Genomic DNA, 18,877 nt, shown 5'->3' on the forward strand with positions numbered 1-18,877 from the left:
ACTGCAATGTTACCAAGGTTTTCTGGGAAGCTTTCTGTTCTTGGCTTGGTGAATGTCAAGTTAGTTTTCAAACCTATACAATTATGAATATAATTTTAGGAGCTTTCAGTGTGGAAGAGGACTTTACTATTCTAAATCACCTAATACTGACAGCTAAATTTTATATATACAAGTGTAAATAAAATTCTAAAAACTCTTCTATACGAGTTTATAAGACCAACATCGGGGAGATATACCAGGTAGAAATAAAGATTGCAACAAAGCGGAAAAAGTTAGCTAAACATTTTCAGAAATGGAATAAGCCTTTGCCACATATTGTTTTGTGGGATGGGTGTCGTCCAAACAGTGTAGAGTAGCATACGAAGTCAATTTTATTGTAAAGCACACAATTTCGCAATATAAATCTCTCAGCGGTGGAAATGAGCCTGATTCATGGACTTGTCCAAAATTTAGTTTGACAGAATTACCATTCTATGGACAGAGAAATATATTAGATGAATCCCAGTCGGATGCTGGTGATCTAAAAACATGCGATGAGAGCATACATCTATCTGCGCTTACTGCTAACCCTTCCCACTTGTCGCCTATGCATTTGAACACACAGTGCATGACATCAACATTCCACGAGCTGCAGTTGCTAATGAACGGCTATCCTTTGATGTCGTCACATTGTCTGAAACCTGGCTTAATGTCAATCCACTCTTACTGCAACACGTCTCTATACAGTGTTTTATCGCAACCTATAGAAATAGACAAAAAAGGAAAGGCGGCGGTATTGGAGCTTATATACGTGATATTCTCAAGTTCGAGCGCCAAAAGGACACCGAAAGGCTGCAATCGGACTTTGAGCACTTATGGCTAGAATTCGAAGGTCGGAATAAGAACAGCAAGTTACTTGTAGGGACGATCTATAGGTCTAATCCGATAATGGACACCCAGTGACTGGCTCTGCTGTTTTGAGGATCTTTTGTCTCAAATTGTCTCTACTTGGGACGGATTATTAATTGTAACTGGAGACATCAACATCAACTTGCTTGACAAAGAAGATAACGTCACCCGCCAATACATGGATATACTCAAAGGGTTCAATCTGACTAACTATATCACTAAACCCAGTAGAACTACAAGGACTTCAAAGTCTTTGATTGATCACCTGATTTCAAATTCGCCTTCCAAAGTATCATACACAGACGTTCTGCCATGGCCCACTATCAGTGATCATGATGTGCCTTATGCTACCATCAACATGCGTATTACAAGATTTCTCCCACACTACAAGTTTATTCGAAACGAAGAGAATCTTAACTTGCAATCGTATAAAGAGGAATTTTCAGCCCTGCCTCTAAATATTGTTTATGGCCTTGGATGTCCAGATGATATGGTTACAACGCTTAACTCTCTTGTTACAGAATGCATTGAAAGACATGCTCCTCTAAGAAGAGGGAAAGTTACACGTCCACCCGCTCCTTGGATAGCTGATCCCGAAATCTGTGAGCTGCAGATCCAACGCAATAAGCTACGCAAAAGAACACATGAATCAAATGACAACGATATATGGGAGGCATTTCGTTCTACTCGGAACACTCTGAAAACTAAGATAAGGCAGGCTAAGAAATCGTTCTTTGATAACGCGTTCTCTTAAAAACGACCAAAAGAAATCTGGCGTACAATTCACAGAGTGCTGAATCCCAGTACTATGCCACTCATGGCCGATCCTGATCAGCTCAACTCATTCTTCGCCACTACAGGAGAGAGAACCTTAGGGAAATCTTCAGGGGACTCTGTCGATGACCTATTATATCTGGTAAATTCACTGGAGGATACATATGATGCACGATCCTCGCAGTAGATAGCGCTATTTAAGCAATAATCAACTTAACGGCCTGCTCCCAGTTGGCTTGTTAGCTCAATTGGTAGAGCGCTGCACTAGTATCGCAGAGGTCAGTGGTTCGAATCCCGTACAGGCCTGATTTTTTCAGGTCTGATTCTCGCTATTGCTTAAATAGTGCTATCTACTGCGAGGATCGTGCATCATATGTATCTAATACCGTAGTTCAAAATATATGAACTTCATATATTTCATTGTATCTCACTGGGGGATGTTGGCGACTCCGTCCCTTTCAAGCTACGCGAGGTAACCCATGTAGAGGTCTTACGTGAAATCATATTACTAAGAACGGACAGTTCAACAGGACCAGATAATATACCAGTGAAGTTTTTGAAACCAGTTGCGGAGCTGTTTGCAGTTCCCCTCACACATATAATTAACTGCAGTATCAGAAATAATTATTTCCCTATTGACTGGGAGGTGGCGCGAATCTCACCAATACCAAAGATAGATCAACCAATGGCTAAACATGACTATCGATCTGTGTTCATCCTCCCAGCCCTGTCCAAAATCTTTGAAAGGCTGGTAGCCCATCAGACAATTGGATTTATTGAAGAAAGAGCACTTTTTGGTGAAAACATCTCAGGATTTAGAAAGAATCACTCTACGGCCACGACATAACTGGGGATTAGAGACGATATTACACGTGCAATGCGTCGCAGCGAAGTAACTCTCATGATTCTTGCAGACTACTCGAAAGCTTTTGACGCTGTGAACTTCAAGTCAGTTATTTATAAAATGCACTCAATGGGTTTTTCAAAGGATTTTCTGACCTGGATGACCTCCTATCTTACGGGTAGACAACAGTATGTAATGATAGAGGACAAGTGTTCTCAGCGGTGGGAAACGTGCTTCGGAGTCCCTCAAGGATCGATCTTAAGACCGTTAATTGTCAATATCTATGTAGCAGACCTCCAGAAAAAGTTGAGTTGCAAATGCTTTCAATATGCGGATGATACCACGTTGCTTCACCACTCGAAGCTGCATGAAATAGAGGCGTGCATAAAGGATGCTAATCAGACAATAAGAAGCCTGAGCAGTTACTCTGAATCGTCCAGTTTGGCGCTGAATTCAGAAAAAACGAAATGGATGCATCTCTCCACAAGACAATTGGCGCGCGCACACTCTTTAAATGATTTTTCTGCAGATGTATACTGCAGTGACACTAAACTTGAGAATGTCTCAAGCACCAAGCTTTTGGGAGTTTATCTGGATCAGGAGCTAACATGGCAAGAACACATAACGAAGCTGTTGTCATCGTGTTACGGTGCCTTAGCAGTACTACGGAAACTAAAAAACTTCGCACCATGCCACATAAGAAAATGACTCGTGGAAAGTCTTATGCTCTCTAAACTGGATTATTGTAACGTTGTGTTTAGTCCTCTCCCAGAGTACCAGACCAAACACCTTTAAAGAGTACAGAACACGTGTGCGGGTTTTGAGTTAACTAAATTTGCTGGACTCCAGGATGTTAGAGAGCTACGTTGGCTCAAAATCAAAGAGCGTTTTGAATTTAATATAGCTAAGCTAGCGCACAAGTTATTATACAATGAGGACTTTCCACTAAAACTCAAGCAACACGTCGTAAATAGATATAGTCTTAGGTCATAAGCTGCAACAAAATTAGAACTTGCCAACAAAATTGAGAAGAGCACTCTACAAGATCAAGCTGCAGAAGCTTTTAACAAGATTCCTGCGGAGCTAAGGAATTGCAGTGACCATGCACTTTTTTGTATAAATCTTAAGAGACACATACTGACATGCAATCGATAATCTAGTATAGTTTTTATTATTCACTATTTTATCAATTTTGATCGATGGTAAGTCATCTGCTGTAATCAAGTTTATTGTAAGCTATACTTTGTTTTATTTTATATCTCAGCAGGTATTTACAGGAATGTAGATTACTTTATCTCAATTGAAAGTGTGTAAAATGGGGTTTTCAGAAAAAAAATTATCGTAAGATTTCATCCCAGAAGATTTCAGTACAAAATTCTGAAAAAGCATAATTTCTGCATCGCTTTCAAAGAAAAAGGAAATTTTCTCCACTGGGTTGTAATATCTTCCTAACAAATGTAAAAAGAAAATATTGCTTATTTCATTAGCAAAATGACCAGAAAATCTGAAAGAAAAAGACAAAAACTGACAGTAGTAATGAATTTTCAAAGAGAGCCTCATCCACCCACAGATTTACGAAAATGAATATACATGAATCTATATTTAGAACATATAATCAACGGGCAGAGTGGAATAAAAATAACACACTAGTAGCCTCAGGCACATCCACAGAACTGTCTAAATCCATCTCCTCTTTTCTGTTTCAAATTCTCCTCGATCTTGTTGAACTTGTTCCTTCCTACAAGGAACACAATAAATATTAACGTTTTCGCAATTGGGATCCAATATTTTGCCAAATAAAACAGGAAAGAGGCAATAATGAACGTTGCGTAGTCAGGGACGCGATCGCATTTCTATGGCAACGCGACATATGAAATCAGTACCATCTCGATCCTCACCCGAGTATTTTAGCGTCGCTTAACCTAAAATCGCTCATAAAGCCGCTTTTCACTCTCATATGTGAATCTATGGATACATTTCATGAAACTGGCCAGAAATCAGACCTATGAAGGCAACCAGAGGAGTATTTTATCGCATTTGAAGACCAAATTTTCAATTAGCATCACCACGCGGTCGAAAGTTTATAAATCACTTACCCGAATTTTTTAGCGTCGCTTGACCTCAAATCGCTCATAAAACCGCCAAGAAATCAGACGTACGAAGGCAACCAGAAGAGTATTTTCTCGCATTTGAAGACCAGATTTTCAATCAGCATAACCACGATGTCGAAAGTATATATATTGCTTACCTTAAAATTCCGTTCTAGTAATCCAGTTCTCGGTCAATTTCACTTTCTTCGTCAAGAGACATTCCCAAATAATCTTCAGCTCCAGTAAATATTATTTCTAAAGCTTCTTCAACAGAGTAATTCGGCGATCTCGGTCTCTTCGCTGCAGGCGCCATCGCTCGATCGATCACAACTTACACTTGGTTTGAAAAAAATTCGTCATGTGCGCTGAATTAAGCATCTTCCCTACAATTCGGCCAGTTTACTTCCTGTGTGCCAAATTTGGCGTCAAACTGAAGTTACGCAATTTTTCGATAATTTTATACTCTTATGGGGTCAGAAATGACCCCATAGGAATAGCGGTGGATAGAAAAATATTACGACATTTATAACATTTACCAGGACTCCATCCACGGGCGATGATAAATTGATCTCTATAATTTGAAAGGTTATGGAGTCGCATTACAAGACTAACCAGGACCCCAATAACTGGTGATGACAAGTTGATCTCCAACTGTTTGACAAGTTTTCACACATTCTCAACAGACCCGGGAAAATTACGCTGCGGGAGATGATACTTATAGTAAAAGCCGTATGCGTCCTCTCATGAGGACAGTCAGTTGTCCAAATTTGGGAATAGTAACACACAATAACAGAAGATCGCTGATGAGTACTAGCGAGGACAAAAAATCTAAGTAGTGTTGTGAAAAACTAATGGTCTCTGAGTTCAGAACATTCTTTCTGGGAATCATTCTCGAGCCTACACTGTCTTAGCTTGGAATAAAAGAGAAATACAGTAGCTATAGGCCTCAATTGAATCGTTCATTTTATCAACATGCTATTAAAGGACAGATTCATTCAAACGTTTCCATGATTCTTTACAAGGTTAAAAAGGTCACTGCAACACATTTAGCAAAAAATGCGAGTCTTGATTGTCGGAAATTAGAACAAGTCAACTTGACTTCAAAAGCATATGTATGTAAGTATTTGATTTTTATAATAGCATAACGCAATTGAATGCTTTCCTTGATGTAGCCTCGCCGGCGCATTATAGTGAATTGCCAAAGCGACTGGCCAGCAGGTGATAGGCAAAATCGTCTTCTCTCGACTTGCAAAAAGGACCTCGAGAGGAAAGCTAAATGAGTTTTCTTACAAATTTCGAGTAAAGGCTTTTTGTTCTGAAATTTATATAGATCTTAGCATAAGAAAACAAAACAAGAATATAAAGACTGTTAAGCAAAGTTTCAATGGCCGAAGCACCGACGACAAAATTTTGATAGCACCCGTGCACTATTTGCATTCGTGTTCCAACTTTGCACTCGTGTTGCATAAAAAATGCCCTAGTTTTCAATAAATCAATCCTGCATTGCTTTGCCATGTTCCGTTATCTTGATTAAAACAACTATAAGAGTATTGTTGTACATTGAGAGAAGTTTTGTGGAAAGCTAATGCAATGTAAGGCTTCGGGTTCTTTGAAGCTAGAAATATTCCCTCGTCAAAGATATTCTTTTCTTATTAATTTTTCCCTTGGGGATCCTTTATTAACACATTGTGGAGTTCCTTAGTTAAACATTACATTATTGGAGAACTCGAGGGATAACTCATTACACGACGTTTAAGAAAAAGTATCTGTATGAATCAAGCATCTTGGGAAATGAAAACTTTCAATCCCCCTCCAAGTTTTGCATGCAGTTACTAACTGCATGCAAATTTTGAAGGGGTTGAAAATTTAACTTTCCAAGATGCTTGATTCTTACAAAGACGTGTTCTTGAAAACTAAATTAGACCGATTATGATGTTTCATAATAATAACTTGTCAATTTTGGCAGTTTCAAATCGCACAATTCAGGGTCGCAACAACTGCTTAATTTTTGTAGAAATAAATATTTTATCTTTGCCAGTGTTCGGCGAAACTTTAGAGGGAACGGAGAAAGCTGTTTTCTAAAGTTAATTATCATTTTCACTCGAAATAAACTGTTATTTCGTAACCATAGCTACTGTAAAGTTATAAAAGAAAGCACCTTTAATTCAAAAGCGGTGAGGAGACAACGAGCTGTGCATATTGAGAGGTAAGAGCTGATCATATCAAATAAACCGATGGATGACTTGAGTAAAACATTTACTAGAAAAGTTCTATTCTTCGCGAATTGAATTTTAACCGTAAGTCTTTAACTCCTCAATACTGTAATGTGTCCATGTTGGCAAAAAGGTCTCAAAGATTCCGATTTCAATATTAAAACGAAGAGTTTAATGACATGTTTGGGTGGTCTTCAGGAGATATCCATGAATTGTTCTCAGCGGAAGTAGTATTGTTATTGCTGCCAATATATTTTAAACGTTTTTCCAGTTTCGTTTCATTACTTGCATTACTTGAGTGCCCAGGCAAAAGAGATGCAACTTTTTAAAGAGTAAGATCAAAGATACAACATGTCAAAAATAACATACAGGATGATTTATAACATACAAGATGGAAGACATCACATTATTCAGCATTTCTAGTATTTTCGTTTCTATGATTAAAATGAAAGATTCAAATGAGGCTTTGAACTACTCTTTCTCTTTCTTATCTTAAGCTTTTGCCGATCTACGGCATAGTTACCGGGAAATATAAAGAAAACATTTCGCCATGAGCGCTATAAAAACAATAAAGGTGATAAGAATAGTTTGAATGTATAATAAGGACAATGAGTTCGCCAAATGTTGGAGGTTAACACACAATAGCATAGAAAATCGCTAATGAGTAGTAGCGAGAACAAAATTTCTAAGTAGTGTTTATAAAGAAAAACGAATATCTCTGAGTTCATAACATTCTTTCCGGAAATCATGCTCAAGCTTACACTGTCTTGGCTTCGAATAAAGAGAAACACGTAGCTAAGGCTTAAATCGAATCGTTCATTTAATCAACATGCGAGTAAAGGACAGATTCATACAAATATTTCTATGATTCTTTCCTGGGTTAAAATGTTCATTGCAACGTATGTAGCAGAATTATGAGTCTAAATTGTCGGAGGATAGGTCAACTTGACTCCATTTGAAGCATTCATATGTAAGTATTTCATTTTCATAATACTATGACGCAATTGATTGCTTTCCTTAATGCAACCTTGCCGGCGCACTAGAGTGAATATGCGAAAGCGACTGGCAAGCAGGTGATAGACAAAATAATCTGCTAATTTCTCGACTTGAAAAAGGACCTTGAGAGGGAAGCTGAATGAGTTTGCTCACAAGTTTCGAGTATAGGTTTTTTTTTCTGAAATTTATATAGTTTCTAGCATAAGAAAAAGAAAACAAGAATATAAAAACAGTTAAGCAAAATTTAAAAAGCCACCACAGATAGTAAAGACAGACAAAATTTTCAAAGTTCCAGCGCACTATTTGTAATTTGCAGTCGTGTTACAACTTTGCACTCTTGTTGCGTGAAAAGTGCGATCCTCGCAGTATATAGCACTATTTTAGCAATAGTGAAAATCAGACCTGAAAAATTTCAGGCCTGTACGGCCTGAATTAATTTGATAACCTGCTCCCAGTTGGCTTGTTAGCTCAATTGGTAGAGCGCTATACTAGTATCGCAGAGGTCAGTGGTTCGAATCCCGTACAGGCCGGAATTTTTCAGGTCTGATTTTCATTATTGCTTATAATTGCTCTGTACTGCGAGGATCGTTTCTATAACCGCAGTTCAGAAATATAAATTTCATATATTCGCATCAAAGTTGCTAAAACCGAAAAATCATTTTATCGAATAAAGCTCTGTGAGGGTTCTACTGATCTTCCTCGACGTTTAATTTGGCATTTCATAGAGCATTGTGCAAATTTTGCCATTACAATCTAATCTTCTGAGTAGTTTTAGAAATCTGAAAGCAAAATCTTCATGCCGGTGGGTGTAGTATGATTGTTATATGTCTTCATCTGATACGCTATTAGTTTTGTTGAGAGAAAAATGGGTTTTTATTTCTCAAAGTAAGCTTCTAAGAAGTCCTGTACTCTACTTGTATTTTCAGACTCATCACAAGCAAAGAAGTATGTATTGGATATTCCGCCATTTAAGATTCGCCCTTTTCGCTTCTGCCGTGGAGTTTGTCACAGCTAATGACCAATGCAGTACAGAAGTAAACATACAAGGAATGGCTCTTAAGCGCTCTGTCTTCAAAAGATGGTCAGTGGCAGCTCCTCACCTCTGCGATGTCAAATGTGGACAGGAGATCACGTGCCAAAGCTATAACTACAATCGAAAATACCAAATGTGTGAACTAAATAACCGCACCAGGGAGGCGAGACCAGAGAATTTTCTTTCAGCCCCTGGATGGTTTTACATCCGGCGATTAAACGGCAGAGGTAAGAAATCAAAAGTCTATGTATTTCGGTTTCTTCTCACTTGATAGCACTTAGAATATGAAGAAAATGAAATAATTGTCTTTATCATATGACCCGTCCGACCCCGCTCGCGCAATTCCATAGAAAACCATACTAAAAGTTGACGTGTGCATGGCCAGACGGGTTGACGTGCTTCGGTCCGGAAAAAAAGCCGCCCTGCTGCCCTCACGTATCTTTGTTGAAAAAACTTAAAAGAAAGAGAAATGAGAAAAAAAGGTCGCGTTTTTCAAGGAACTGCGAATTTCTTGTTCTGACTTGAAAAATAAAGGAAAAATTGTAATTGCTGAGTTTTTTTTGTGCTTGTGTGGCTGTGTGCTCGTCTATCGCGTCCTATTTTAGGTTGAAATATTCAACACTAAGTCGTCATATGATAAAATGCTTATTGACTGAGTTTGGTCGGGCCGGTCATAAGGCACGGACCTCGCTGCACTTGGTCCTTACGTCATGACTTCGAGGCAAATAATTTTCCGTGCGGCCCTCTCACTCAGTCAATAAGTATATATATCATTGCAGCTCTCTTAGGCTCTATCCCTGAATTACCGGCGATGTCTTGTCAAGAAATAAAAGCGAGTGAAGGTAAACACACCATAAGCGGCAAGTATTGGCTGGATCCAACAGAGGAAGGGAAGGAACAACTGATTTATTGCGACATGGTTAACGAAGGTAAGTCCCATAAGTTTTGTTTGAATTGTTTTATTTTGCACGGAGTTGTCAGTATCACGAAAGTATTATAAACTATACTGTCGTTATCACAGTGGTTACTTTTTGAGTTACTTTCTTTTATGAATAGTTATCAGTATCATGAAAGTATTATAAATTATGCATGTGCTTTCATTAATATCACCATCGTAATATTTGGTTTGGATCAGTTCCCTTGTGCATGCCTCTCGTAATTAAGTTGCTCTAACTTAGTCACTGCTTCTCTTTCTAAACTCTAGATATGGATGAATGTAAATATAACATCAGCGACTGCGACGTGAATGCAAATTGTACTAACACGTATGGTTCTTACAACTGCACATGTAAAGTGGGATACACCGGCGATGGACACTCATGTTCAGGTAGCTTTGAAGATGGTCTAGTGGATAAATGCTTCAGCATTTTTGTTTTTTTTTTTGGTGTATCGTCTCATAACCTTATACAGCAGTACCCATGTAAGTTTTCGTACAGTTACCATGATCTACATCTGGCTTGTTTCAAAGCTGTTGTGTTGATAGATCTGGTAAAAAAATTCTGCTGAAAAATATGAACATATTGTATACCTGTACTTGTCACCCCAAATTTACAGGAAATGGACGCTACTGTATAGGTACTAGATTCCTTTCTTTTTGAAACCCCTGATATCAGAAAGATAATTACTATCATCTTTGAAAGACTTATTTTACTAGCATGCCTTACAGAAAATAGCGATGAGTGTAGGCCTGAAGACAATGTTGAAAATGACAGAAATGTATTAAATAAACATTCCGTGATAAAAACTCTTAATGAAACAAATGTATTAGTCATGAAATATATCAACTGGTAGAAGACAGACTAGATGATTACTAACGGGGAAGAACCACGGATGTGAAGTCGAGGGAATCGTAAAAAAATCTGGTGCATGCATCTAGAACTCAATTTTTTTTCTTATACGATGAATATATGTATCGCAGAGGTCAGTGGTTCGAATCCCGTACAGGCCTGATTTTTCTCAGGTCTGATTTTCGCTATTGCATAAATAGCGCTCTCTACTGCGAGGATCGTGCACCATACGTATTTTTTTCTTATGTTTATGATTTTACAGATATTGACGAGTGTAAAGGAAACAATTCTTGTCACGTGAACGCTAGCTGCGCAAACAACATTGGATCACATTTATGTGAATGTTACCCTGGATATACTGGAAATGGACAAAATTGTACAGGTGAATTGAATCTCTGTGTTATCAAATATTGATCAAAATATTCCAGCAAGACGGGCTGACTACAATGCCGCGCCATTCAGCCAAGTTACCAGGGAATTCGAAAATATATCAGTTAGACTAGTTTTAGTTTATGCAGCCGTCAGGACCTCTAGGGTTATGTTCCTGACTTGTGAATGAAACATTTTAATAACTGAGACATTGTTATTTTGCTTTGAACTTGGGATTTAAGTCAGTATACAAAGAGCAGAATCAGTTTATACAAAGTTTGTTTCACCTTAAAACTTCCTTTTTGTTTAAATGTTTTCTACTTGCAATGTTTTCTTTCGACAAATCTAATTCGATATCGATGAATGCGAAGGTGGCAATAACTTCTGTGACGAAAATGCGTACTGCTCCAATGCTTTGGGTCTTACAGTTGCACCTGCAAAGATGGATTTACTAGAGATGGACACATGTTCAGATAAAAAGAAAGCTTACCGTCATCTCGAGGTGCAATACTCAATTCTTTTCGCTCAAAGACAATAGAAATTTAAAAAGAAGACAAAAAAAAAAAAAAAAAAAAAAAAAAAACTGGTTTGCTTAACTTAATTCCTAGTCATCCACGATATTTTTTTGTCCAAAGAGTTACGTTGAAGTTATCGATGAGTGCGGTAATGTAAACCATGCTTGTGATATGAAAGCCAACTGTACCAACACTTAGGGCTCTCGTAACTGCACCTTATAATCGCACATGCAAGGAAGGATACAGTGGAGATGGATGGTCATGCGAGGGTAATTCAGATTAGCCTCACTAGCCGAAACTATATAATTACTATAGCCTTAGTAGCTGTTACTTCTTGGATTTTTGAATGGTGTTCCATCTATGAGATGATAATGGCAATATACCGATGGCAAGTCATGTGGACACTTCTCTAGCTAGCATTAATTTTACGAAACTCACCGAAGTCGCCTATTTTGTTCGTATATCACGGCTGATATACTTGTCAGCGATATAATTTTGTTCGTTTATTCCTTTGTTTGTTTGTTTGTTTGTTTTTTTGTTTTTTTGCTTCTATTGAATTGCCACGACATCCCTTTTACTTCCAGATATCGATGAGTGCAGTAACGGAGACCATCTCTGTGACGTCAATGCGAACTGTACCAACACTGACGGTTCCCACAACTGCACCTGCAGGGAAGAATACATCGGAGATGGACAGTCATGCCAAGGTACGAGCGAATAATGAGTCAGAAATATGACTTCGATCGCACGCTACATCATAGTAGCCTTAGCATTAAACAAAGCATCGTTAGCAGGAACTATTAGGGACTTTAAGCAAACCATGACGGCTACGGCAACGAGAACGTGGAAAAACAATAGATCTAATTGGCAGAACAATAGCCCAGCACGTACATTTTAAAACTTTGTACATTTCTTAGCCGTCCTTTGCAAAACAACAACGTGAAATCACCAAAATTTGCGTCGTCTGTGGAGCTAAACCGTGGAGGAAAATTATTTTAATTTACATTTTGAACTCAACGCTACTTTTATGCGTTATGTTGCGTTTAAGGTCTGCCGCCCTATGAGACGGTAAACACATCCATCCATTTTCGAAATTCTAACTAAAAATAGAAACTCATTTTTTAATCGACGTCTTCCGTGGCGTTACCTTCCTGATTGCTTAAAGTCTCTATTATCTTATTAAGTGCTATGTGTTGCATTTTAAGCAGCCTTACCCATGTATGTTTATGCAAGGGTTCACCATGATCTACATTTTGCCTGTTTCAGAGCCATTATAGTGGTGGGTTAAAAATAATTGTGATAAAATGTTCGTTTACAATATCTAACTCGTAAAACACAAAAAGGAGAAACCGTTGTTTTATCCTTTGCAATGATTAATAGCACCGCACGATTCACATTCTTTATGCACTTTAAGGCAACAAAAATGAAAAAAGTGCAAAATATATTTATGGTGTCTCAAGTATTGACGAATGCAAAGGAAATCACTCTTGTCACCTTAATGCTACCTAAGCGAACGGCAACGGATCATACGTTTGTACTTGTAAGCCCGAATGTACTGGAAATGGAAGCAATTGTACAGGTATGTAATGTATTACATTTGTGAACCATCACATTCGAGAGAAAAGTAATATCATACGTCCCCAAAGTGTATACTTATCACATCATACTTTTCCAGATAGAAAAGGAAACACATGTGGGCCTGTTGGTGTGGCAGACAACAACACAATTCCAGATGCCAGAATGACAGCAAGCAGTGTGTTTCTTATGAGTGATGATTTTTATGCTTCCTACCTCGGCCGACTGAAAGAAACCAGGGGACGAGGAGCGTGGTGTCCTAAGACTAAATTTAATAGAACCGACTACCTTCAAGTAGATATGGGTTCAGTGCTGTCTGTTTGTGCTTTGGCTACTCAAGGAGGAGAGGAACTTTTGGAATGGACTACCAGCTATAAACTGCGCCTATCCATTGACGGTTTAACTTGGAACACCTACGAGGAGACGAATAAGACAAAGGTTTGGAAGTACCAGTAAATAAAGCGCTGATTTGATCAACAACTATCAGTAATGGTTATAGGGCAAGGGGAATCCAATTTGGTCCGTGAATAACGTGAGTGAGTTACAACATTGTATCACTGCAAACAAGAGTGTGAATTGTTGTTATTCACGAGTACAGTATGCATATGGTTATTTTACGGTGGGACAGAAAGTCTTGTGACCAGTGAACCAGAAATATTGCACAGCTGGAGAAACAAAATAGCCATCTGTTAAATGCATTAAAAAAGAACCACATGTCTAAAAGGTTTGGAAAGCACTACAATTGACATGTTTTAGTAAAAATCAAAGAGTTTGTGGCGAATACGGATAGTTTGCAAGCAGATATAAAGCTATGGAATTCGTGCCATCTTTAACATTTTCTATGAGTATAGGAGGGTGTATAAACGAGGAATCAAAACAAGAAAAGTGACAGAAAATTTTACTCCGTTTAGAAAATTCCGGCCGCAACAAAAAAGCACAACATTATGTTAATGATGTGAGCGGTTGAGACATGGTCAGATACCCCCTCCATCCCCTCCCTCCCCTCCTTCACCTACAAGTACCTCCCTGTTTAAATGGAATTTAGAATTGGTGGACTACAACAAGGTGCTCAGTTTCTTTCTTTTTTTTTTTTTCGGTTTTCTTTATTCTAGGTCTTTCAAGGAAACTCAGATAGAACAAGCATCGTGAGGCATTCACTTAGAACTGACTTCAAAGCCAGATATGTTCGGTTTTATCCTGTCTCACACCATAACCATCCCTGTTTGAGGGTGGAAATATACGTGCTTAAGTAATGCATGAAAGATTTCTATTGGAAAAAAAGTATGTACGCATGGTGCACAGTAGGAAAATAAACATCACCAAAAAACTAAAAAAACTTTTTAAATCTAATCTCTACACACCTTTCGCTGCAGCATAATAAAACAGTTACACAGGATAAACGTGAAGTGGAAAAGGTATTCCAGAACTGTGTTGAAAGTTGTGTTTAGTCACTGTCGCTTATTAATTCTGCATTATCGTTGCTATCGGTGTGAGTTTTCTCAATTTTCCGATAAGTTGATAGCTTATGCAAACAATATCAGAAGATACAGAAAAATCGAGAGTAAGCGCGAATACCTGCAACTTAAAGGCGGAGTAGTCAGTCCAGCCAATAACAAAACAGATCTGTGGCAGAGCAACGCCATCTTGGAGCATTAATGTATCAACAACAGTGCTCTAAGACATATCAGTAACAAGTCACTATACCACAACATTAGCGACGGGTAGCTATTCAAACGTCGTTGCCTGATGAAAATAAGCAGCACTTAAGCATTGGTAGAGACGCAATTTGCCCTGGATAGCATGTCTCCACAAGTAATATATGATCTTTATAATGAGAAAAAAGGTTGCACTTAACGTTCATTTACTATCTAAGATCAGCTTTTCGAAGCACTTGGTAATAATTAATGAATTAAAACGTATCAGATGACATGCGTAATTCCCATGGAGAAAGGTAGAGGGTGGTGCTATATATGCTAATTAATATGTACTTTGAAAGGTTTTGCACCATTTCGTCTGGAATCACTTGTGATGATTATCTTAGAAATAGAAATATCGCAACAAACGAAAACCGAGAACAACTTTCAAACTAAGTTAAGTTATAACTTTTGCAGGGATAACTCTTGGGTCGACAATTATAAATAATGTCAAATAAGATAATAAAAAGAAAAACGACCAAAGAAGAAACAAACAAAGCAGAAAAAAAAAAACAAGAAAATACGAACCGCCTCCCGGTTAGCTCAATGGGTAGAGCGCCGGACTGTTGTGCGGGAGGTCGTGAGTTCAAATCCGGCCGGACCAACACGCAGGGTCTTTAAGTAACTGAGAAGAAAGTGCTGCTTTTGTAATAATATCTGCAAATGGTTAGACTTTCTAGTCTTCTCGGATAGGGACGATAAATGGAGGTCCCGTCTCACAAGGCCCTTGTATGTGATAAAAAAATTTGTGGGACGTTAAAGAACTCACACACTGTTCGAAATGAGTAGGGCATGTAGTGCCTGGTGTTGTGGTCTATCTTTGTGTAGTGTCTATCAAATTGATTGGGGGGTACTGCGCCTTTGAATATTGTATAGAATGGGCGCAATATAAATAAGGAATTCATTCATCAACCCCCGGCCTGAAACCTAATGTTTCTTTTAGCAACAACGGCACTGCATAGTAGCATGCAAATTGAATTAGAAATCTTCAGATCTATCAGTAATTTAATCATTATGATTGGTAGCTAATTCTCAAATCGCCAACACAAGAAATTAGATTTAATTCACTTCAAATCTTCATGAAAATGAACCTTACATGATGCAGGCCAGAGAAATCGGGATAAAACTGTGCATAATTTGGGAACAATCAGAACCTGATGCGATTGTAATTTAGAATAGTAGTCTGTTTTAAAACGATGATCTTTCAAGCTGGGTTGATCTTGAATATCGCTGTTAGAAAATATACCACTAGAGCATACATGTATTAAAACACTAAAGGTAATGTTAGTTTCTTCAAGTTGCTTTTGTGTTGCACATAGGTCAATATAAGTAACATAAGTATTGTTAACAATGCTAGTTTTTTTTGTATATTTTAGATTAAAAACCTATTAAAGAGAATTACTGGACTTTATCAGGAATCATCGTGGAATATAAACTTTATATATAACTTTAATTTTTTCAGTTTTGCGTCGAAATTGATTGTTACCCATTACAGGTCAAAGTTGAATCCTCATGACGAGCTTTGCTCTGGATAAAAAATCCTCACCGGGAAAGCCTAAAATGATCCATAGGTCTGTCAAGGTAAAGGGGGAGGACTCCACGAGCAAGTGAAGGAGAGGCGTTTAGCTTCAAATGTGAAATTAATTAAAGTTAACAATGAAAATATTTCCAGGCGCGAGGATCCATGCTGCTTGTGCGTTAACAGTGTTAAATTAGGACTCTCTCGCACAATTTTCACTGTTGTATAATGATTCGGTGGCGGGAACGGCCTAGCTAAGCCTAGATGTGTCATGACATTTGAGGATGGCCTGATTATACCGCGAAACGTGACTACCAAGTAACGTGCGTTGTACCCGGCATGTTTTAACCGTGATCTATAGGCTTGGGACACAAAAAGGGCTCTTATCTGTTCTGCTAAGACAATGCCAAAGTTAAATTGTGACAGCTAAATACTCTGATCAGACCTTTGACTCTGAGTCACGGACCAGTCAGCATGGAGGCCGGTGAGCTACTCGGCAAGGAACTTGTTTTCATTCAGGATATTAAAGTGGCTGAAGTTACTTTTATGATTATCTTTAATAAATTAAAGAAATCGAAATCCGCTACAACAACAACATTGACTTTATTTTTTTTTCTTTAAATTAAAGAAATAAAGGCTTTTGTAGCCCGCAGTTAGCAAAGCTATTCTAGGCTGGCTACCTAAACAGACACTGTATAGGCTCTCACACATACACATACACACACACACACACACACACACACGCACGCACGCACACACACACGCAACAATGAAATATATAAAATGCGCAAATAAAAATAAATAATAAATAATAGTGGTGATAATCATGTTAAAGGTTTTAACTGGGCCAGTCACACAAGGGAGTTTTTAACAGGTCAAAGAGAAAGCTAATCAGTTGAAATACAAATATAAGCTAGAAAGGTCAAGGTAGCGCAAGTCAACATTCATCTCCTCAATTTCAAGAATTTTCCAAAAGCAAGTGAGTTAGCTCACGTTTAAAAGGTGCTTTCCTTGGCTTACGAATTTCAGGGGGGGTGCCATTTTATATTTTCGCACCAACTCTGGAAAAGGAAAACAACTGATGATTTGTTCTCGCCTGTTTTATATAAAAGCTTCCAGCTACTGAGAAACGAGTAGAGTAGGAATGAACCTGTTCAGAGTGAGTAAAAAGTTCAGAAATATTGGGAGAAACACAGCGATTTTTGATGTCATGTAACAGAGAGGCAACCGATTTGAAGTAAAGCATTTTTATCGGTAGAATTCCCGAACTACTAAAAAGAGGAGCACTGCGAGATGTATAATCGGAAAAGTACATTAGACGAAGAACCCGCTTTTGTAAAATGACGATTTTCTTTAGATGAGTATTTGCGGCTTGGCCCCAAGCAACGAGACCATAGGAAATATACGGTTCAATGAGCGAGCGGTAAATGTTTATAAGAGTAGTGAGCGGTACCAAGTGTCTTAGCCTTGCAACAAAGCCGATACCTTTGCTTATTTTCATGGAAATGTAGTTAATATGGTGCTTCCAGGAGAGATTAATGTCAATTAGAACACCTAGGTATTTAACATATGTCTTACGTTCAAGAGATACCAATTGTTCCGAGTTATTATCAAGTATTTTAAGGTTTACTTCTCGGTATAGTTTGTGTTGATAAGGATGAGAAATAACGAAATTAGATTTAGATACGTTAAGAGATAATTTATTTGAATTCAGCCATTCACACAACTTTAATAACTCTTCATTGACGATAACTTCAAGTTTGTTTAGATCTTTTTCTGCATATAGTAAATTGGTATCATTAGCAAATAGGTAAAAGTCAAACTTTTTAGAGGAACGATGCATGTCATTGACATAAATTAAGAAAAGAAGCAAACCAAGTACAGAACCTTGAGGGACTCCACCCACTATTCTCTCTTTGCTAGAGACAACAGAACCGCTTTGGGTTGATCGCATCCTGACAGACAAGTATGACGACAACCAGTCATTAATCAATCCTCTAATTCCATAATGGTGAAATTTATTCAACAAAATCGAATGATCAACCGGGTCGAAGGCCTTTTTCAAGTCAATGAAAGTGCCACAGGAATATAATTTTTTATCAATGTTGTTTTGAATTGTATTTAGAATATCTAGAATTGCATGTTGAGTTGAGCAGTTCTCTCTAAATCCATATTGCGATGTGAAAAAATATATCATTCTTATTTATAAAAGATTTTAGGCGTTTGTACATTAGCTTTTCGAAAATTCGATTAAACACGGACAGTAACGATACTGGGCGATAATTGTTTGGGTCAGTTTCATCATCCGCTTTATAAATTGGAATTACTATAGCGTGCTTTAATTTGTGGGGATAGATACCAGTTGAAATGGACATGTTCATTAGTTCAGCTAGGGTATGAGATTTAGCTTGATGTGCGGACTTCAAAAGACGAACTGGACATGAATAAAGTCCGTAGGCTTTTTTTGATGGAGTACTCAAAATTTCCATTTCAATTTCAGTAAAAGTGACAGGGTCAAAGAAGAAAGAATTGGTGTAATTTGAATTCCCTTGGTAATCCTTAAAGTCCCTGGTGGATAAT

At 37.9% G+C, this 18,877-nt stretch overlaps 1 protein-coding gene, 1 long non-coding RNA gene and 1 pseudogene across 2 annotated transcripts; 2 read left to right on the top strand and 1 right to left on the bottom strand.

Annotated features, from left to right (window-relative positions):
- Positions 1–1,066: 1,066 nt before the first annotated feature.
- On the top strand, positions 1,067–1,642 carry LOC148739415 (uncharacterized). The gene has a single exon (XM_088749475.1). The coding sequence runs from the start codon at positions 1,067–1,069 to the stop codon at positions 1,640–1,642; it is 576 nt and encodes a 191-aa protein (XP_088605601.1).
- A 2,016-nt stretch (positions 1,643–3,658) lies between these two features.
- On the bottom strand, positions 3,659–5,130 carry LOC148739416 (uncharacterized). Its single transcript, XR_015997375.1, has 2 exons — positions 4,755–5,130; positions 3,659–4,244 (listed from the first exon to the last, which is right to left on the bottom strand). It is a non-coding gene; the product is annotated as an uncharacterized LOC148739416 (long non-coding RNA).
- Positions 5,131–8,728: 3,598 nt separating this feature from the next.
- Positions 8,729–14,337, top strand: LOC148739417 (uncharacterized; annotated as a pseudogene).
- Positions 14,338–18,877: the final 4,540 nt, after the last annotated feature.

This window comes from Stylophora pistillata, chromosome 2, assembly GCF_964205215.1.
Source record: "Stylophora pistillata chromosome 2, jaStyPist1.2, whole genome shotgun sequence".
NCBI classification, from domain to species: Eukaryota; Metazoa; Cnidaria; class Anthozoa; order Scleractinia; family Pocilloporidae; genus Stylophora; species Stylophora pistillata.

Coding starts and splice junctions, on each gene's coding strand:
- LOC148739415 (XM_088749475.1), top strand. CDS start 1,067: ATGGATATACTCAAAGGGTTCAATCTGACTAACTATATCACTAAACCC.